The following is a 23,687-nucleotide window of genomic DNA, read 5'->3' as shown; positions in this document are numbered from 1 at the left end:
GTAAAAGGCTGGACATTCATCACCAAGCCCATCAGGCAATAAAAGCTCCAGAGTGCTGTCCAGTCCTGTGGTTTAGTTGCCTGGAAACGTATCTGACTAGACTTTAAAAAGTGATGCAACATATGGTCATGTAATATCTTATTATGAGCTAGTTAGCTCGTTAATACAGACGAAGATAAATAACCAGTGAGTTGGACGTGGTGAGACTTTGAGGCAAAGTAAGATTAATATCAGGTAAGGAATGAGACATGGACAGAATGAGGTACCTTTGAATTAGACGTGGACTCGAGGAAGCAGAGTCGGTTCCCGAAGCCCTCGGCAGCCAGGCAGAGCTTCTGCTGCTCCTTATGCAGTGTCGCGGAACACTGCAACACCACCTCATCGTCCTAAAAACACACACATGCACAGAGAGACTCACTCAATTATTATCGTCTTGCTCAGTAAAGTTGACAGCTACAGTACGTACAGTGGCATGCAAAAGTCTGGGCACCCTTGCTGAAAATGTCTGTTACTGTGAATAGTTAAGTGAGCAGAAGATGAACTGATCACCAAAAGGCATAAAGGTAAAGACGACACATTTCTTTTCAGCGTTTTCTGCAGGACTTGTGTATTATTTTTGTTTTGTACAACTGGAGAGTGGAAAAAAAAAAGAACACCATGCGAAAGTTTGGGCACCCAAATACATTTGAGTTCTCAGGTAACTTTTACCAAGGTTCCAGACCTTAATTAGCTTATTGAGCTGTGGCTTGTTCAAATTCTTCGTTAGGAAAGGTCAGATGATGCAGATTTCAAAGCTGTATAAATTCTCTGACTCCTCAACAGCCATGGGCTCCTCTAAGCAACTCCCTCGCATTCTGAATAATAAAATAATTGATGCTCATAAAGCAGGAGAAGGCTACAAGAACGTAGCAAAGTGTTTTCAGGTAGCTGTTTCCTCAGATCGTTATGTTCTTAAGAAATGGCAGTTAACAGAAACAGTGGAGATCAAGGTGAGGTCTGGAAGATGAAGAAAACTTTCTGAAAGAACTGCTCGTTGGATTGCTAGAAAGGCAAATAAAAACCCGTTTGACTGCAAAAGACCTTCAGAAAGGTTTAGCAGACCCTGGAGTGGTGGTGCACTGTTCTACTATGCAGCGACACCTGAACAAATATGACCTTCATGGGAGAGTCATCAGAAGAAAACCTTTCCTGCGTCCTAGCCACAAAATTCAGCGTCTGAAGTTTGCAAATGAACATCTAAATAAGCCTGATGCATTTTGGAAACAAGTCCTGTGGACTGATGAAATCAAAATAGAGCTTTTTGGCCACAGTGTGCAAAGGTATGTTTGGAGAAAAAAGGGTGCCAAATTCCAGGAAAAGAACACCTCTCCAACTCTGAAGCATGGGTGTGGATCGATCATGCTTTGGGGTTGTGTTGCAGCCAGTGGCACAGGGCACATTTCATTGGTCGAGGGAAGCATGGATTCGAATAAATACCAGCAAACTCTGGAAGCAAACATCACACCATCTGTAAAAAAGTTGAAGTTAAAAAGAGGATGGGTCCTACAATAAGACGATGATCCAAAACACACCTCAAACTCTACAATGGAATACCTCAAGAGGCCCAAGCTGAAGGTTTTGCCCGGGCCCTCACAGTCCCCTGACCTAAACGTCATTGAAAATCTGTGGATAGATCTCAAAAGAGCAGTGCATGCAAGACAGCCCAAGAAACTTGTAGAACTGGAAGCCTTTTGCGAGGACGAATGTGTGAAAATCCCCCAGGTAAGAACTGAAAGATTATTAGCTGGCTACAAAAAGTTTACAAGCTGTGATACTTGCCAAAGGGGGTGTTACTAGGTACTAACCATGCAGGGTGCCCAAACTTTTGCTTCGGGCTCTCTTCCTTTTTTGTCATTCTGAAAATGTAAAAGATGAAAATAAAAAAATTGTTTTTGCTTAAAATATAAAGGGAATGAGTCGTCTTTAACTTTATGCCTTTTGGAGATCATTTCATCTTCAACTTGCTTCACTGTTCACAGTAACAGCAATTTTGACCAGGGGTGCCCAAACTTTTGCATACCACTGTATATCAGTGTAAAAGTTGCGTTTTACTGCTCAGATGTTTATGAAGTCACTGCCTGAATCATCATCAGTGTTCAAGCTAAACTAATAAAACTATTGCTTTGTCCACCTCCGTTGAACCAGATGACCAATGTGATCTAAAACGGTGCTTCTCAACCACTAGGCTGCAATCCCCCCCCCAAGTTGAAGCTAATTTTCACTCATGGTAGGGTACAATTGCTGGGTTGCATCCGACGTCACATCTGCATCATGAAGTTATGGTCACACTACAGCTTGCAATGCTTTGCGATGGGTTATCGATGAAAATGAGGCATTTTGGCGGCGATATACACGCGAGCTAAAAGTTGTGGTCACACAGCATGCGAACACTTAAGTGTCATGCCTTTGTGCACTTGAGTCTGGCGCAGCTCGAGCGGCTGCGCGTTGTGCGCACGCTTGGAACCCGGTCGTTATGGGAAACACCTGATACTGATTTGAGTGCAATCAGCACGCGCAGATACGGACCTGCTTTCACGGAGGCTTTGCGAAGTATCATCATTATCACTTTTGTTTCCAGCCAAGTTTATAACACTGTTTAAATACTCTGCTTTATGATTCTGCTTTCGGTTTTGTAAATATCACGCCTGCTAATAAACACTCTTCCTGCACTTAGATCCGTCTACCGCTGTTTGTCTTGTAGTGTCCTGATCCCCAGATCTTTAACCCAGCCACGTGTAAAAAGTTGTCCTCCTCTATGCTCTTCCAAGTTTTCATCTGCGTGTCCGTGTAGAACGATGTCTGCAGCACCAGATAGTTTGAGGTGTTGGGGAACTCAATGGATGGATCATTTTCCTATTCATAGGAAAAATCCTTCCTTAGCGTGAAAGGCTCTGTCCCATTGAGTAGTTTCTATATCCACTTCTTCTGAGTGGACTTCTTGGTTTTAATAACTTGCTTGTTTGCTGAACACAAACATGGCAATAAGTTCTTGTGTTAATGGACCAGACTCCACTTTTGGATCATTAATCCCTTTTGACTGAGAATGACCTGCATGCATGGGTTTATGTTGGCTTCCGGCACGTCCATACAGTTTTAAACACAAACCCTACAATTAACAAGAGCGCTCTGAGAGCACAATATCCCCCGCTGGCAGCTCTGCCCCAACTCTGGTAAAATGTGACTGAATTGAACAAAATTGCAATATGTGTATTACTGACATATAACAAAGAATCCTGTCAGGTTTCGTGAAGTTCCTCCACAAATTGTGAGAGGAGTTGATTTCAGAAGGCGAGTACTCTTCCCGGGACGGACGGACAGACATCGCCACGATATAATCCCCCTTCGGGCCTTTCGGCCAGCGGGGGATAAAAATTGTGAGGGAAGTTGTTTTCAGAAAGCAAGCACACCTTGATGAAATCGCCAAAGTACAAGTTTGTTCATAGTCAAGGGCATAACTCTGGTCAAATTTGCCCAAATTAAACGAAACTTCAATCTGCGTATAACTGTCATATAACAAAACCTTCTGCCAAGTTTGGTGAAATTCCTCGACAAATTGTGAGAGGAGTTGATTTTAGAAGGAAAACACACTCATGAGGGCGGCATGGTGGTGTAGTGGTTAGCGCTGTCGCCTCACAGCAAGAAGGTCCGGGTTTGAGCCCCGTGGCCGGCGAGGGCCTTTCTGTGCAGAGTTTGCATGTTCTCCCCGTGTCCGCATGGGTTTCCTCCGGGTGCTCCAGTTTCCCCCACAGTCCAAAGACATGCAGGTTAGGATAACTGGTGACTCTAAATTGAGCGTAGGTGTGAATATGAGTGTGAATGGTTGTCTATGTGTCAGCCCTGTGATGATCTGGCGACTTGTCCAGGGTGTACCCCGCCTTTCGCCCGTAGTCAGCTGGGATAGGCTCCAGCTTGCCTGCGACCCTGTAGAACAGGATAAAGCGGCTAGAGATAATGAGATGGGTAAGACACACTCATGAAATTGTCAAAGTATAATTTAGTTAATCAAGGGCTGTAACTCTGGTAAACTGTGACCAAATTTAACAAAATTACAATATGCGTAGTACCAACATATAACAAAGAATCCTGCCAAGTTTCATGAAATTCCTCCAAAAATTGAGAGAGGAGTTGATTTCAGAAGGTGAGCACTCTTCCCGGGACGGACATCGCCACGACAATCCCCCTTCGGACCTTTGGGCCAGCAGGGGATAAAAACAGTTTGTTTTTTATTGCATTTATTCAATTCCTGGGCGCCCATCTGTAACAGGAAGTAATGTTGCATCCCATTAATACACCTGACAATAGATTCTAATAGAATAGATAAGCCAAAATAATTGGGGATCTTTTTTAATGGGCCCCGACTCGTTCCACGTATGAAGTAGAAAAGGTGAAGAACCCCTCGTCTAAAGCTTGCTTCTTGAGTTTTGTACCCTTGCCATGAGGTTAAGAACAAAGAGGCTCCTAAAGACAACTAGAGCAGACAACAACAATGATTTGGTGGTTTTATAGTATCCAGAGAAGTTCATGTGGTGGAGGAACGCGAACCTATGCAGGTCCCATGTTATGGAATACCTTGCCGAAAGAACTTAAAGTGCTGATGACATGTTTTTGACATCTTTGGCGATGTTTTATAACATAAAAAGTAATTCCCGATGATCCATGTATTAATTCACGAAGGCGCCTATTTTACAAGTTATGATGAAAAACGCGGCTATTTGGGCAAATTTGACGGGGCTGCAGCACCCAGGAGACGAAAGAGGAGGAGGAGCTATATGACGTCAGCGAAAGAACCTTCCTCCTAACTTACCAGTTTGTTGTTGATGTGACAGGTGTTCAGTTTATCATTATTAGTATTATATATATATATATATATATATATATATATATATATATATATATATATATATATATAGTTATTCTGCCTTCGCGTTGTGTTGCCGGCTTTTGCTCCAAAACCCACAAGGATGGGGTAAGTTTATTCAAGTTTCCCAGAGATCCCGAGCTGCATGCGAAGTGGGTGAAGCAAGTCAGGCGCACTCGTGACAAGTGGGAGCCCTCACCAACATCCGTCCTGTGCTCTGAACACTTCGATTTGGATTGTTTTGACACCCTTCCCAGCTTAAAAGAATCTCTTGGGTGTTCAGTTCAGCACAAACGTGTGCTGCTACCATCAGCAGTGCCTACACAGTGTTGCCAGATTGGGAGTTTTCCCGCCCAGTTGAGCGGTTTCAAGTGCATTTTGGTGGGATTTGAACATATTTTGGGCTGGAAAACGTCAGCAGTATCTGGCAACAGATACTGCTGACGTTTTCCAGCCCAAAATATGTTCAAAACCCACCAAAATGCCCTTGAAACCGCCCAACTGGGCGGGAAAAATCCCAATCTGGCAACACTGCCAGTATTCCGGAGGGGGTCTACTAGTAGCTACGCCGGATCCAAAGACAGTCCTCCTGTCAGAACATGTGTTGTGAAACGACATAAGATAAAGGTACGTAGAGCTATAGATTCTACATGATGATCATAAATGTAATCATAAAGTCGACGTGATATCAGTCATGTATTTGCTTGTGAAAGCTTGCGGCTTTCATGTAACTGCCGCCTAGCAACGAGAGGCAAAGGGTAAAGAGGGTAGGCTATCATAGATTCTATTCGGAAGAGATCAACACAATTCTAGACTCCCAGAAGAGGAAGAGCTAGCACTAGAGAGTTCACCGGCGTTTTCATGCGCCATTTCCATTGAGTAGAACCAGAGTAGAACAGCCAGTGAACCGCAGCGTGTTCTCCCGCTGACGTCACAACATGGCCGCGAGCCACGGACCCAGTTTTCTTGCGCTGTGCAATTAAAAGTTGGATATTCGCGTAACAACAGCTTCTTTTCACGTAATTATAACAGAAATCTAACATGTTTGCCATGTTGTATAGTTTATTTAAGAAATTGCATAGAGTCATGTTCGTGTCATCAGCACTTTAAGTCATGTGTAAACATGAACAATTTCAAGAAACAACTGAGAACCTTCTTATTTAAATCAGCTTATGCTTCTTAGATTCTGACTTGTTTATTGAAAATTAATTATTTTTTTAAATTTATTTTTATTCTGTAGTGATTTTAGACTAAGTATAATTGTTTGTTTGCATTTTTGAATTGTAAAGTGCTAGAGTGCATACAATATATAGTGCTATATAAATGTAATTTATTATTATTATTAATCATTATCATTAACATTGAAAACAAATAACAGAAGCTTATAGGCTACGTTCACACTGCAGGCTGAAGTGACTCAAATCCGATCTTTTCGCCCATACGTGACCTGTATCCGATCTTTTATTGACAATATGAACGACACAGATCCAATTTTTTCAAATCCGACCCAGGCCGTTTGGATATGTGGTCCTAATTCCGATTCCTATCCGCTCTTTTCATATGCGACTTCAGTCTGAACCGCCAGGTCGCATTCATCCGACTTACACGTCATCAACAAGCCACAAACGTCACTATTCTGCGCTGAAGTAGGCGGCGGGTCTCTCAAAAAAAGTTACAACAACATGGCGCATAATCACGGGCGCAGATAGAGGGTGGGACGGGTGGGATTCGTCCCACCCAGATTTAAATTCACTTCGTTCGGTCCCCCCCACTTTGCATAAGGCAAACCTCACGGAAAAATCAAAAGACTAATTACCATTCGGTTTATTGAGGTGCACGGCAGTGTATACATAGTTGCAACAACTCACATAAAACAAAACAAAGACTGATATTCGGTTGGTTGAGCTGCGCAGACTGCACAGGTTGCGAGCTCGAGCTTGGTTGCTATAGTAACCCACAACAAGTTTGACAGGCATATCGGGGTTGGGGTTGGTTTGCTGGCAGCTTTGTCCCCCCCCCCAGTTTTTTGTCCCCCCCAGTTCAAAAAACGTATCTGCGCCCCTGGGCATGACATCAATGCGAGGGACGCTTCGGGCTGTGAAGGTTCTGAATCTTCTCAATGGAAGGACGCAGAGGTTAGGGAGCTGATTTCCATTTGGGGGGATGCAGCTATTCAAGCTAGATTGGATGGGTCATACCGCAACCGGGCGGTTTTACTTCCGTAAACACTGGCCATGCTCACTGCGTGTGACGTCGTCGTATCCTGCAATGCGCATGCGGAACACTTTTAGGTCGCTTTTCGTTCATACTGAGGATCACATACAAGTCGCATATATTTGTTAATGTGAACGACCTCACAAAAAAATCGGATTTCACAAAAAAATCGGAATTGAGCATTAAGCCTTGCAGTGTGAACGTAGCGATAGACTCCAGTTTAGCAGCATGTCTAAGGCTACGTTCATACGGTCAATCCAGATCTGATCTCTGTGCATATCCGATCGGAATCCAATCTGAACATCACCAGATCCGATTTTTACAAATCTGATTCAAAGTGCATTCGTATGGGTTTTGAAATACGATTCAAATAGCATTTTTTGCGAATCTGTTTAGGTCTGACTGCTCTGATCGGAGTTGAGGTGGAGGGATGTTTTTTTTTTTTTTTTAAATGTCTGTGACTCTTGACACGATGTAAAGTTCATATTTACATCACACATAGAGGACACATGGTCGTTCAGGGGTGCAGGAAATAAAGCGGAACAGGCGAGTCTCTTCCGTCTCTGACGCTTGTGTCATTTTTTTTTATAAAACCTGGCACGTTGGCACGTGGTAAATAAGCAAGCCCGTTTCATTACTGTCCATTTTCGTTTGTTTATACCAACCATTTCTTCTTTCAGGTGCAATGTCATTACTATAGCGACCAATGTGAAGAAGACTGAAAATGACGATTGCCACATGGACGCCCAGATCGGATCTGATCACTTAAAATACGTCATGTGGACAGTCAATTGGGAAGATCGGAGACGCAAAAAGTCAGATTTGAACGGACAGGCCGAACATCAATAACCTAAATAATCTGAAAATGGACTTGTTTGTCCATTTGGTTGTTCACAAAATTCCGAGATTAAACAATAGGGAACAGTAATATAACGACACAAGATTGATATTGTGAGAAAACTGCCATCATCCACTTGAACATATCATGAGATCTTTAATACACTTTAACATTAAAAATACAAACTGACTGGAGGTAGCTGAATTAATGTGAAATTTTGTCCTTAAAGCGAGACTGCCTTTCAGATTTTTCAAGTGTAGGTCATAAAAAGAATTTTCCTTGACACCCAATTATTTTTGTTTAGTGGACCGAAAGCTACTGAATTCAAATCACAGACTTCCAATTTTTTTTTAATAGAATTAAAAAAAAAAAAAAACTCCTTTGCTTTATTGCTTCACCATGACATAATACAAGATACTACATCATCATGCATCACATGGTGGGCTTTCCCCGTTCACACAAGGCATTGTGAGATACAAATTTGAAACGTGAAAGGAAAATGGAGGACGCGAATGAAACGTGAAAGACCGACTACAGTAATGGAAAGCGAGAAGAAAAGACGTTGTGTTATATACGAAGGAAAAGAAACGCAGGACCAAACTAATAAATATCGGCGCTCAGCGAGCACCTCGGTGTGATCAGCTGTTCTTTTAGCGACAGAATGATGGAACTGTCAGTGCACGCTCAAAGGGAAACCTGTAGATGGCAGTAATGCAACACTGTGGATGCCAGCTGCTGTAAAACCCAAAAGAAGGTAAACCTGTGCATGCAAGCGCAGCGATTTCATGCACAATATTTGCTTTAATTCAATTCAATTAAATAACTTCCCAGCCACAGAATAGCCTGATATATTATATATAATATTTTATTATAGATTTATTTTTATACATTTTTTTTCGCGATCCGGTTTCCAACAAATCCTGCTCTGTGATTGGCTGGCGAGTGGGTCCGTATCCTACGATATGGACTCCGGTTATAGATCTCTGGCGATTCGCTCATTTACAGCAACAACAAACATAGTAGCATTTTTGTCAACATTTATCTTTTTTTATAAGATTTATTTATAAGATTATCAAAAATCTTATAAATTTTTGCCAGCATTTCTCAGGAGAATAGCATTAATTTTACAGCATGGATAGCGATAACGACAGTGTTCACAGCGAAAGCGAGTTTTACTACCCTGAGGAAGAAGAAATAAAAGAAAACATTTCAGGAGAAAGCTAAAAACCTCTAACTTGCTAATGCCGAGCAAAAACTTGGCTGAATCCTGAATGACTTCTATTTGTATAAATAGGGGACGACATACGGTAGGTGGCAAAATGTAGTTTTTTTTCCTGCCATGGAAGTGCACTTGTATACCGAGGAGGAAGCAATTTGCATTACAGCCGTGAATGAGGATTCAAAATGGCGGCTCGGCTCGGTTTTCCCTTTCGGGCGCTCTCGTTTTCTGTTAGAATTTGGCAAAGACAAGAATAAATATATTATTTACCAGCTTAAGGTCGGTCCGTATGGTGAAACACCGTGACCTTGGCCTTGAATACTGACCTCGGCCCAGAGGGCCTCGCTCAATACTTTCAAGACCTCAGTCACGGTATTTCACCATACGGACCTCCCAGCTGGTATATATATATATAATATATATATATATATAAAAATAAAAGATATGACAGAAATATATCACAATGACCAAATTTCAGAGGGAACTAAATTTCACTGATTTTATGAAATCGAAAGGCCGTCTAGTAAAAATATTTTTCCAATTTTTTTCTTCCTTTTCAATCTCTGAATTATGTTCTTTGTACAGATATATTATATATAAAATGGTTTACAAGTCAGTGAGCAGTTTTTCTTTCTTTCTTTATATAACACGACAGACAATTTCTGCCTTTGAGCATCATATGAGAAGATAGGACACATTTGTGTCATCCCACCCTCCCCTAATAAACAAGCAGTTTAGTGTCAAGTTACTTCAAGGCGGACTAAAGTTTTATAGGATTCCTAAAGGATCACACCCATTTCAGAGCAACAGACGGCGGCTGTGGCTATATCAGGTAAGGTTATTTATCTACTGAATTTACTGGAAGCCTTGTTTACATTAGTGATTGCCTGCATGGTGTAGAATAATAATCAAAAGCAGCTTAAGTTGTTGGATAAACTGACGTTAGCTTTGGCTAGTAGCACTAGCTGCTAGCTTGCTATGCAGCTCAAGTTTAATTAGATTTGTCCATTAGCTTGCTTGGCAAAACAAATATGTGTTTGTGTTTTACAGGCGAGACGTCATTGGACTCCAGTAGTCCTGATTTTGTGCCATCTGTGTTTACATACACAAAACAAAGCCAGAACCCAGGTGGAAAGATGGACAGGTAGGATTAGAGTTGCTCTTCTCAGTCGTTTTTTTGTTTTGTTTGTTTTCCTCTGTTGCATAAGCCAAACCTGTCAACCGGTAACGTAACCTTAGATCTAGCTTTGCTGCTCCACCTCGTTAAGTCGGTGCTACATTGTTTTGGTGTCTACATCTGCTGTTTTGCATTTTTTATGATGTCCTCATTCCAGTCCACACGTTTAATCGCCTGCAGCCACAGCCGCCGTCTGTTGCTCTGAAATGGGTGTGATCCTTTAGGAATCCTATAAAACTTTAGTCCGCCGGTGGAACAGCGATTCGTACAAACGTATACGCAACACCCAGACATGTTGATGCTCAGAACAGTATATATATCCACGTTTAAATGATTGATAAGTAGGCTAGTCTGTCCCAGAATCAATTGGGAAGCTTACTGCTTCTGTTGCCAGGCTGCGTGCACAACTGTTTGATCACGTGACGCTGAAAAAGGGTCTAATAAATATGTATATATATTTGGCCACTTTCTAACATCGTCAACCCACTCATTGATAGAACACGGATCCAGGACTCTAACGCCATTTGCCAAAGTTAACTTATTAAGGTAACTTTCATGGTCTTTTGTTGATAATCCCCTTGCATAGCTTGACAGGCTGTTTAACTCCACCACACTTCCGTTGCCAAGTTGCGCGCGCAACTGTCTTTATTTACAAACAGAAAAAGGGTCTATACGATCGTGTGTTTTGATCTAAACGGAAAGCCTCAGGGTCGAGGTCACTACTTCACTAAAAGTAGGAACTTAAAATCACTACGCCATAAAAAAATTTAGTTATAAATCTGCGATTTTGTTTTTTAAAACGAAAGCTGAAAGTTAGGTATAGAATGTTTCTTACAGAATATGTTACGATGGTAGCTGGTCTTGTATGAATTTCTGAGCTATAAAATGAGTTGTGGTCTATTTTTTACCGTAGCGTGTTATTTGTGTGCAGGGAAGGACACACATTAACAATTTGCATGTGTAGAATGGAATTTTCCACTCCAACAGTTAGAAGTTGATCGTGCTTCCATTTGCGGTCTTTCTGTTACGCGGGTGATCTGTTCGGACGTTATCACTGAAAAGGTGAGTTTTGACAGTTTTATTTTGTTTTAGTCTTGCAGTATAAGGCAATAGAATGTTTCTTTTTCATCTTACTTTCATATTTCGTAGTGTTTGCATATTTTTGGCCAATATTTTGCAACCATGGTCAATTTAGATCGAACTTTTGATAGACTCTACGGCCAGTCATTGTGCCCCGTCCCCGCCTCGCGCTCCGTCCGGTGCGGTAGTGATGTCCCGTTGCTCGCGCGCCGCAGCAGAGACCCGCGCGACCTTCAGCCGGTACAGTCGCTGTTCTTTTACCGCCGCCGTTATTCTCATCTTTCCGGTGTGTTCTTGATTTTTCCATTGTGTCCTCTTTCGCCATATCAAATACCCAAAATGCATCATATTATTCATATTTAACTGAATAATCAATTCAGTCATCATAACTTGGCATTTTTAACCCAAGCAATCAACAAGAGGAAATTTATTCAATATTTTCACTCATCTGTGAAGGAGGGGCTTTAATTCTTCATGATGGAGTTATTTTATATGGAAATCAATTTTACAAAAGCATTTGAACTGTAATCAAAAACAACATACCATCTTTATTCTTATTAAACACGACAAAAGAAACATTGAGTGTTAGGTAAATGCAAAAAAAAAAAAAAGTAAAATTAGAAAAAAATTTACTGTATTTTTTGACCATAATGTCCCAAATGAGAGACCAGTTTCTGAGACGGACCCATATATATTATACACACACGTATATAAACGTAATATGCTGCAAAATGTCTCATGGATCTCACAAGAATGAATATAATCTCATTTACACGAGTGTAATTTCATGCCACGTGCAGTCTGGTGTCCCGACACACGACTTTGAACAAGTGACCCATTTTAATTCAATTTCTGTTGGAGTTTCGAGGCAATTCTTCAATCCTTCACCAGCACAAACGCACGAAAAGGAATTTAACGAAAAGAGAACGGTTTAATAAGCACTTCATCCAAAAATCCTCTCTCCTGGCAGTCCCTTTGTACAGAGTAAGATCTCTGCTTGCTGTGTTCGTGTGTCACGGTTGATGTGATCTTGAGTGACTATCCAGTCCAACGCGTGACTTGCATCTCTTTCGGCACACAGAACCGATGAAATCATCATTTGTGTCGCTTGATGTAGACAGCTGATGTCGCGTTCTCGGTGCTCCTGATAATCGTTCCTTTATTGTTCAAAGTTCTGAGGACCTTTGTGAACTGTGCATCTCCAGACAGATCTGTCAATAGCTTTATCTTCCCACGTATCAGGATTGACACTACATTGTTTCATGTTATACTTCAGATTGTCTCCGAAGCACTTTTGCTGTCCTCCTTGAGAACGTTTGCCATTTCTGAGCTCTGAGAACGAGATCTGCTTTGGTAGACGATTGTTGCTCATGTGCACCACATGACCTGCCCAGTGCGGTTTACTTTTGATGATCATAGCGTCTATGCTGGTTGTTTTAGCATCATCGAAGACACTGTCGTTAGTGCGTCTGTCCATCCATCCATCCATCCATCCATCCATCCATTTGATGTTGAGGATCTCTCGCAGGCATCTTTGATGGCATTCCTCAAGACTCTTTATATGACGACTGTAGGTTACCCAGGTCTCAGATCCATATAAGAGACTGGGGATTACTGATTTCGAGACCTTGATCTTGGTTCTCGTGAAAAGGTCTTTGTTATTAAAGACACTAGTTCGGAGATGACCAAATGCTGCACTTGCTGCGTCGAGTCTGCACTGGATTTCGTTATCTGCATCTGCTTTGGAAGAGAAGCAACAACCAAAACAGATAAAGTGGTCAACATCTACTCGTCGTTTTCTATTGACAGAGATACAGTGAGGCTCGTTAAGTTCTCGTAGATTTCCAGGTCTTGGTTGGTGGAGAACTTGTGTTTTGTCAACATTTAGCTTGAGTCCCAGAGCAGAATATGCATAGTTGAATGTATCCATAATTTGCTGTAGCTCATTTTCGGTGTGTGCTACGATGGCATTGTCATCTGCATATTGTACAGTGGTGCTTGAAAGTTTGTGAACCCTTTAGAGAATTTTCTATATTTCTGCATAAATATGACCTAAAGATGTTTTAGGAAGTGTATCATGGCATGAACAAAGGAGATTTCTGAGGACCTCAGAAAAAGCGTTGTTGATGCTCATCAGGCTGGAAAAGGTTACAAAACCATCTCTAAATAGTTTGGACTCCACCAATCCACAGTCAGACAGATTGTGTACAAATGGAGGAAATTCAAGGCCATTGTTACCCTCCCCAGGAGTGGTCGACCAACAAAGATCACTCCAAGAGCAAGGCGTGTAATAGTCGGCGAGGTCACAAAGGACCCCAGGGTAACTTCTAAGCAACTGAAGGCCTCTCTCACATTGACTAATGTTAATGTTCATGAGTCCACCATCAGGAGAACACTGAACAACAATGGTGTGCATGGCAGGGTTGCAAAGAGAAAGCCACTGCTCTCCAAAAACAACATTGCTGCTCGTCTGCAGTTTGCTAAAGATCACGTGGACAAGCCAGAAGACTATTGGAAAAATGTTTTGTGGATGGATGAGACAAAAATAGAACTTTTTATTTTAAATAAGAAGCGTTATGTTTGGAGAAAGGAAAACACTGCATTCCAGCATAAGAACCTTATCCCATCTGTGAAACATGATGGTGGTAGTATCATGGTTTGGGCCTGTTTTGCTGCATCTGGGCCAGGACGGCTTGCCATCATTGATGGAACAATGAATTCTGAATTATACCAGCGAATTCTAAAGGAAAATGTCAGGACATCTGTCCATCTCAAGAGAAGGTGGGTCATGCAGCAAGACAACGACCCGAAGCACAAGTCGTTCTACCAAAGAATGGTTAAAGAAGAATAAAGTTAATGTTTTGGAACGGCCAAGTCAAAGTCCTGACCTTAATCCAATCGAAATGTTGTGGAAGGACCTGAAGCGAGCAGTTCATGTGAGGAAACCCACCAACATCCCAGAGTTGAAGCTGTTCTGTACGGAGGAACGGGCTAAAATTCCTCCAAGCCAGTGTGCAGGACTGATCAACAGTTACCGCAAACGTTTAGTTGCAGTTATTGCTGCACAAGGGGGTCACACCAGATACTGAAAGCAAAGGTTCACATACTTTTGCCACTCACAGATATGTAATATTGGATCATTTTCCTCGATAAATAAATGACCAAGTCTAATATTTTGGTCTCATTTGTTTAACTGGGTTCTCTTTATCTACTTTTAGGACTTGTGTGAAAATCTGATGATGTTTTAGGTCATATTTATGTAGAAATATAGAAAATTCTAAAGGATTCACAAACTTTCAAGCACCACTGTAACTCCGTTTGACGCCAGTTTTTAAAACGGCAAAATTTTCAGAAGCTTCCCCATTAACCAAGACAGATGTCGTCATGTCATCATGAAGAAGTCTGATGACCAGTGGCTGGTGCGCACACACCCACACACACAAACTTTCAGTAAAGGCAGTGTATTTCAACCTTGAGGTCGCTGTGGATGCGAATGAGGTCAAAGGAGATTTTAACTTGATTTATTGAACACTAATAACATTTAATTCCTGTTATATTTCAAACTGTCTTCAGTCCTCATCCTCCTCGACCTTTCAGCAGCGTTTCAACAGTCACCCACCAGACTGTCTTGTCCATTCTCATGACTCACGACACAGCACGGCTTCCTACCTCAGAGTCAGTCAGATGAGGTTATGTGGAGGGGAGCCACATCTGCTCCATGCAGAATCTCCACTGATATCCCACAAGGCTCAGTACTCGGTCCTCTTCTGTTCTTACTCGATCTCTTGGTGAGGTCATAACCTCACATGGGTTCTCGTATAACGGCTATGTGGAGGACGCTAAACGATCCTCTCCTTTCGTCCCTCAGACGCTCGTTTTTCCATTCATGTCTGGCAGACATCTCATCATGGATGGCAGCTCATCCGTTGAAACTTAATCCCAGGTGATTCGCTCCCACATCAGGATCTTGTGAGCAGGTGGACAACTCTCAGATCTCATCTTAAGTCGCTGCATGCAACCTTGAGGAAACCATGGACAATCAGCTGTCCTTTCCCTCCCTGTCCTTTCATTTCTTTCCACACAGGCCACTCAGGTGCTTGTTCTGCAACTCGTTCTTTGCAGATCTGCCTTTGAGCATCATTCGTCCTCTGTAACTGATCCACCCCATTGCTACGCTCCCTCTACTGTAGCTGTCCACATTAAACACCGATGCTTGCCCACAAAGCCAAAAACAGTCCGGCGTTGATCCCATCCTGCACTGCACCACACTCCCCGAGCACTGCTCGACTGGTCCCACCATCTCTCAGGGCACAAAGAAGTCATGCAGCAAGACTCGTTTCTGTTCTGGCACCTTGGTGGTGGTGGAATGAACATCCCCTGGATGTCTGAACAGCTGAGTCACTGGCAAGCTTCAAACGACACCTAAAGACCTACATCTTCCTGACGTACTTAAATTAGCACTTATTTTATATAAAAAGTGCTCTCTGTGTGCTTTTCGGACTATATTACCTCTTCGACAGGGTTTAAAATGGACAGTATTCTTAATCTGTTAAACCAGATAGGGGACAGATTGGGATTTTCTCCAAAGAAAAATAAAAGCCAAAGACATGTGGATGCAACTCTATATAAATAAAATATGACCATGAGTGAGCATGCATTTTCTTGCCCAGCTCAACCTCTCTCTCTCTCTCTCTCTCCCCTCCTTGCTGCACATCAGCACTTTCCGGATGCTTTGTGCTCAATTTATCAGTGTTGCCAGGTTTCCTGTCCGATTAAATCATTATACCAGCAACATTACTCTGAAAACCTGCAGAAAAGAGACCACAAAGGCTACGTTCACACTGCAGGCTGAAGTGACTCAAATCCGATCTTTTCGCCCATATGTGACCTGTATCCGATCTTTTATTGACAATATGAACGACACAGATCCGATTTTTTCAAATCCGACCCAGGCCGTTTGGATATGTGGTCCTAATTCCGATCCCTATCCGCTCTTTTCATATGCGACTTCAGTCTGAACCGCCAGGTCGCATTCACCCGACTTACACGTCATCAACAAGCCACAAACGTCACTATTCTGCGCTGAAGTAGGCGGCGGGTCTCTCAAAAAAAGTTACAACAACATGGCGCATAATCACGGGCGCAGATAGAGGGGGGGACTCGTCCCACCCAGATTTAAATTCACCTCGCTCGGTCCCCCCCACTTATAGGGAGGAAAAAACGTCTATGCTGTCTTTCTTTGCATAAGGCAAACCTCACGGAAAAATCAAAAGACTAATTACCATTCGGTTTATTGAGGTGCACAGCAGTGTATACATAGTTGCAACAACTCACATAAAACAAAGACTGATATTCGGTTGGTTGAGCTGCGCAGACTGCACAGGTTGCGAGCTCGAGCTTGGTTGCTATGGTTACTAACAGCAAGTTTGACAGGCATATCGGGGTTGGGGTTGGTTTGCTGGCAGCTTTGTCCCCCCCAGTTCAAAAAACGTATCTGCGCCCCTGCGCATGACATCAATGCGAGGGACGCTTCGGGCTGTGAAGTTTCTGAATCTTCTCAATGGAAGGACGCAGAGGTTAGGGAGCTGATTTCCATTTGGGGGGATGCAGCTATTCAAGCTAGACTGGATGGGTCATACCGCAACCGGGCGGTTTTACTTCCGTAAACACTGGCCATGCTCACTGCGTGTGACGTCGTCGTATCCTGCAATGCGCATGCGGAACACTTTTAGGTCGCTTTTCGTTCATACTGAGGATCACATACAAGTCGCATATATTTGTTAATGTGAACGACCTCACAAAAAAATCGGATTTCACAAAAAAATCGGAATTGAGCATTAAGCCTTGCAGTGTGAACGTAGCGAAAGTCTCGTCACAACCAGACACACTCCCCCCACCTCCAACAATCAGCACTTGCTTTGACGTCACACTTGCGTGACCAACCGTTGCTACCCTTGTCCTGGGGGACAAGCGAACTTTGTTTGCATACTAAAGACAAGCGATATTAAAGATGCCAGACTTCTTCGGACTACAGACAACTACAGCTAAAAAAGCTTTACTCCCGGATTACTTGGATAATCCAAGTCAGAAAGAAGCAAAGGATAAATATACGCAGAAATGAGAGTTTATTAGTGGTTATGATCTGTACAAAATTCCTCAAAACAACTGGGGCCATCCTTAAAAAAAATCCATTTCCTGTCCACCGGGTGAGCAAAAACATTCAGTAGGGAGGGAGGGATTTTTTTTTTTTATTTATATATATATATATATATATATATATATATATATATATATATAAAATATACATATATTATATATATATATATATACACACATATATATATATATATATATATATATATATATATATATATATATATATATATATACACATATATATATATATATATATATATATATATATACATACATATATATATATATATATACATATATATATATATATATACACATATATATACATATATATATATATACATATATATATATATACACATATATATATATACACATATATATATATACACATATATATATATATATATATATATATATATATATATATATATATATATATATATACATACATACATACATACATACACACACACACACGGGTCAGTCCATAAAATGATGTTACTTTTCATTGGTCCGGGTTTACATAATCATTTCATCTTTAATTTCCATGATTTAAAGAAATATTTAGCAGATTATCCATAAATATTGTTTGAAGAAATAAAATAATAAATAAAAAAATGAAGTTTTCTTTTGAAATAAAGAAACGTGAAACATTTTCTTCCCCTGTGACTGGACTTCAATAAAATTCGTTTCATGGTACTTGCAATTTAGTTTTACACTCACATAATAAAGTTAAGAAGGTTCTATAAACTATTTAGCTTCGAATTCATCCACTAAAAATAGGTTGTGAACGTAACATTGTGGTGTCCTACCGTGTTACGTTAGAAACCAGGCTTATAAAAAAATGATAAAACGAGTTGAAATCATGATTGATGTTTTTAATATAAAGAAGAATATACTATAAAACGATGTAGGTAGAAAGAAATTTAAACAAACGGCAATAAAAGAAATTATCGATGTTTTTTCTCACATCCTAACTTAGCGTCCACTCACTTCCTGGTTCGTTCACAACCTGCGAGACCTATTTACTCAATCTAAGTCAGCTGAACTGACGCGAGATAACTTCTCGCGGGATCTCGCACACCACAACACGTGCTCTAGAGAAGCGCAGATATAAGTGTGACTAAGTAAAGTAATGAATTCAATAATCTCATTTACTCCATATAGGATGAAACTGTTTCCTGTTAATGACTGTTGTTATTGTTCAAATCTTAGAGATTTTATGAAGTTTGTGAAATGCTGGTATTTCATATTTTCAGTGTTTATGATGTTGAACTAATATTTCTAATGAATTCTTATTCAGTGTTAATGTTGAAAGTAAGCAAATAAAAGCAAAAAATTGATTTTATCAATATTTTTCCTTTATTTTTAAAAGCTTGTTCGTGTCCTTGTTACATTAGCAACCGGGTAAATATTTATGGATTTTATCATACATTGTAGAGCAGGAGTTATCTTAACAACTATGTTATATTTTCTTATATGGTCAATGCTTCATGGAAATAAAAGTTGTTTTCAGTCGTAAATTGTTTTAAGTGACTCCCTCTAGGTCACATTTTGGTAACCCCATTTCATGGACTGACCCATATATATATATATATGGATAAGAAATCGCAATGCTGTGTTTGCTTTTTCTTTCAGTACTTTTTTATTACAAAAGCAGGACACATTTAATAAAATATGACCGCTTAATCAACTGAAACTTGTACAAAAACTTTAAAAGTCATTAACAAAGTAGGTAATGAATTTCGCATAACAAAACTCAAAAGCTGTTTGTAACGTCTCGGATGGATCAAGATTAGGGGTCGACCGATAATCGGCCTGGCCGATATATCGGGCCGATATTCTGTATTTTTAGGGTTATCGGTATCGGCCATAATTTCCACCGATATGCCGATAACATGCCTTTTTGCAGCCATTTCGTTCCTAATGCGACTGTCACTGCACGTCCTTTCCTGCACTCGCCTCTCGGAGTTCAAGAACGCGGTCTCACCCACCACAACATCTGATTTGTTTGGCACAAGGGATATAGCCAATCAACACGCGTAGCTAAACGCTGTGAACTGTTTCAAGGCGGCCGTACGGGCACTCGGGCAGAAGCAGATCCCACTTCAAGGTAAGGACACGCTGCTTTTGCCGCAATAAGTCACAAACACACAAGTTGCAAAAGCACAACACCATTATATGTTTACATTCTTCATCTACGACTCGTTAAAACTGTCCATTTGCATCTGTGTAGCCAGGCAAACTTAGCTTACGGAAGGAAGCACTTGAATTAGCCTACAACCAACTAGTCTCGCTGAAACCACATGTAATGTTGTCCATAGTAAGCAGTCCCCAGCATAACGTAGGCTGCAGTCATTTTTAAATCCCCGTCTGGAAACGTTGTGAATGTGTCAGTAGTTCTACTCGAACAGTAGAATGACAGCCATACAGAGAGGTGGTCAAGGGAAGACGAAATAAAACGTAGTGTTTGTGTTCTGTAGGCTAGCGCAAGCCTCCTGGCTATTTGTTATGGTGATGAGTGACTTCATGACGTGACTCGTGCTCAAAAAGCGCATTGCACTTGTATATGTTAGGTAACTTTATAAAGCGCTATTTGAACATTTAAACAAGCCAGGTGTGATATGGTGCTAGCAGGCTGTGTAATACTGTAGGGAGTTTGTCAGGACGCTTGTTGTGGGCTCAGTAATTAATTGTGTCGTGGATGCGCACTTGCTTGGATAAACGGTAATGAACGAAATACATCAATTAAACTCTTGACTTAAATGTTCTTATGCTACTCCACATTGCGCTGTAATGTACTCCACTAGTATTTATAATTCTTGCGCAAGTGATTCTCACTCCGACTTCCGTTCTCTGAACAGACTCTTAAAGGAGCAGCCGCTCCTTTTAACCAGAGCTTTTAACATGCAGAGCAACTGCGCTTCCTTCACTACAATATAATCCTAAATCGGGAATATTAGGCTTGGGCATTAAAAGCATTAGAATGTAGATGGTTACTTGTTAAGTTGTTACATAATAGGGAGTGATAGCCGACTTTATGTTTGATTTTACTTTTTAAAAAATGCTGCAGGCAGCTCCCGACACTTGATTTGTTATTTAAAAACTACTTGAAGTTGGTAAGTCTTACCTAGTTCTTAGTGTAAAATAATCCAGAGTGTATTTTCATTTATTTTCCACTGAAAATGGTGAGCTGTAATATAGTAGGGAGTGATTTATTTTTTTTATTGGTGAATATTTATTTTATTATTATTTTATTTCTCATTTTATTCTAACTCATGTTTGACTTTATTGGACAAATGCTGCTGGCATCTCCCTGCACAAAATTTCATGTTCAATTTTACAATTAAACATACATTTCATGGATATGAAGGTCTGTGTCAGTGTGTGCTATGTTTAATTTCATGTGAATTATAAATGTTTACATTTATCGGTTGCACATATCGGTTATCGGCATCCCAATTCTATAATAATCAGTATCGGTATCGGCCCTGAAAAAAAAAAAACATATCGGTCGATCCCTATACAAAACGCCCAGCAAAATCATTTCCGCTTAGAATGTAAACGAACCGGCAAAATGACAGGAGCAATTTGTGAAAAATGCGATAATAATAATTATTGGAAAAAAAAAAAAAAAAAAAAAAAACTTTCATTCCATATTTTGTTGCTTTTTGGGGTTTTGTTTTCGAGTAGTTTTTATTACGTCCTCGGTTGGTTTAGCAACACGCTCCGCCATTTTGTTTTTCTCTCCCCATGGTATACGAGCTGATATCCTAGTAGTAGAGTAGCCAATCAGACCGCGTGATTGTTTATAACGAGTCGTCTATTCCTGGGCGGCACAGATGTGCAGTGGTTAGCACTGTCGCCTCACAGCAAGAAGGTTCCGGGTTCAAACCCCATGGCCAACAGGAGCCTTTCTGTGTGGAGTCTGTGTGGGTTGTACAAGCCGGTGCATGCTTCTTCCAGGTCCCAAGCCTGGATAGACGAGGGAGGGTTGCGTCAGGAAGGGTATCCGGTGTAAAACCTACGCCAAATCAAGTACGCGGAACAGATCCGCTGTGACGACCCTGAACAGGAGGAGCTGAAAGGAGAAGAACGATGAGTCTAGTCCAGCGCCAAGGTTTGTATTTAACACTCATGTGCTGAGCGCATAGAGTACCGAATGGGTAGGGGATGTTTTAAAAGCACGCAGAAAGCCTGTTTAGCAAAATGGCTGCGACGACACTTCTGTAAAAGAGCTGAGTGAGCACACCCACAGCGGGACTCCACACTCTCGCTTGGCTGATTAGTAAATTATTTTCCACAGATGGGACAAGAAAAAAAAAAAAAACGTGCACACACACACACACACACACACGGCACTCCCAGTGTATAGGGAACTATATAAACTGTAGTGTAGATCACATTTATGATCCAATACCTCACAGCATTTAGATAACACTCACTGCAGCATACACTTAAATCACTACTGCCTCACCTCCCTCTCTCTGCAGCGGCGTGTGTGTGTGTTGGTCTGAGCAGCTTTTGTAATTACAAGGGCGATACGGCCCATCATCCCTGGCAGGCCGCCAGATCTTCTCCGTAAGGAAATCCCTGCTTGTGTCCCCCATAAACCATCAAGAGACACTGCAATGATTCAGCCAGAGCGGGGGCTTTTTGTTTGTGTGTGTATGTGTAGGAGAGACTGCATCAGTGTGGGCTATGATTTAAGACAGACTGCAACCGCCCTCTCCTTACAAGCCATCAAACTCACACTGTCCTCGTCTAACCACAATCACCCAGAGAGAGAGAGAGACAGAGAGAGAGAGAGCGCTAGCGAGCACTGTGTGTCCATACACTTCAACATACAGGTCAACATATAAGAGTGCAGGATATTTAGGCCAAGAAAAAATAATTGTTTTCTATTACATCTTGAAAAAAAATAGGGTAGGTCAGTAGGTCTTTTTATTTTTTTATTTTTTTTTTTATCACACAAAATACCGGGTAGGTAGTTTTTTTTTTAAAATAAATTTTAGGTGTGGGACAAACAGCGGCACATAGTGGGGAAGTGTCATTCTGTGACTCAATCATCCAGAACCAGGCCCAAGAAAACCAGTGAAGCTTGTGGAATACAGGATACGGAGCCCATGGATAAAATATGGGGTGCTCGGATGCTTAAAGGAACTATAAACATAACTACAAATGTTGAACCTACTTTTGCGTCCTCGTGTACTTTTAGTATTTTTGTTTCGATAGCTAACATTTTTTGAAACTCCGGCTTCCGTTTACATTCAAATGTCAGTGCCCGCAAGCCAAAATTGCTGAGCAGGCTTTCCAACGTGACTTCCATCGTGATATCGATATGGGCGCAGCCTGGGCGCTGTGCGTATACTGTTTGCATGACTCGTCCGGCGGAGGATGATAATGTTCGTAGAGTTCTTTTACAGTTGAAAACTTATAAAATGAACTTATTGTCTTACAATCTTCCGTGTGGTCGCAACCGATCACGGTAATCGAGAACACTTCGTTGGCCGCCATGATGCCTAGCGTTGTGTACAACACAAGCCGGAGTTTCCCGGAAAGGGGTCATGACGTCAGATTGAGGCCGTGAGAAATCAATGAGTGTTTCTTGTCCGATATATGCGTTTTAGAATTAGTCACTTGTCAGATCGACAATATTATGCAAATCGTAATGCAGATATATTTTTTTTTCAAAATTTATTGTTGGTCGGCGAAAATACATTTTTTTTTTTTAAACATCTAACAAAAAAGTCTAGGGTCGGGGCATTTTTTAAACGGTCGGTCGGGTAACCGGAAACAATTATTTTTTCTTGGCCTTATTTTGCAGACTCTCTCTCTCTGTACTTTTGAACTGCTGCATGTTGCTTTTTGTCCACGTTGGCCGAGAGAAAATGACTCCAAAACGATCACATGCACTGATAGCAGGACACACAACATAACCGGAGCTCTTCCATTTACTGCACGAACGCATTAGTGATCTTGTCCACTCCTTCTCCGAGCTGAACTTTACTTAGAACAATATTTACATGAGGCCTTATTAGAAGCAGGTAAAATTTTTGTTTCATAATAATAATAATAATAACCTAATGTGTCAGCCCTGTGA

At 41.1% G+C, this 23,687-nt stretch overlaps 1 protein-coding gene across 1 annotated transcript in view; it reads right to left on the bottom strand.

Moving 5' to 3' along the window:
- ryr2a (ryanodine receptor 2a (cardiac)) overlaps positions 1-23,687 on the bottom strand; it is a 589,347-nt gene that overhangs the window by 417,243 nt on the left and 148,417 nt on the right. The window contains exon 2 of the mRNA XM_060940301.1: positions 267-386. Within this exon, the coding sequence (XP_060796284.1) occupies positions 267-386 (120 nt within the window). The remainder of the gene's footprint in view (positions 1-266; positions 387-23,687) is intronic.

This window comes from Neoarius graeffei, chromosome 14 (genome assembly GCF_027579695.1).
Source record: "Neoarius graeffei isolate fNeoGra1 chromosome 14, fNeoGra1.pri, whole genome shotgun sequence".
Classification (NCBI taxonomy): domain Eukaryota; kingdom Metazoa; phylum Chordata; class Actinopteri; order Siluriformes; family Ariidae; genus Neoarius; species Neoarius graeffei.
Note: the sequence above shows the minus strand (reverse complement) of the source record. Positions and strands in the feature narration are given on the sequence as shown.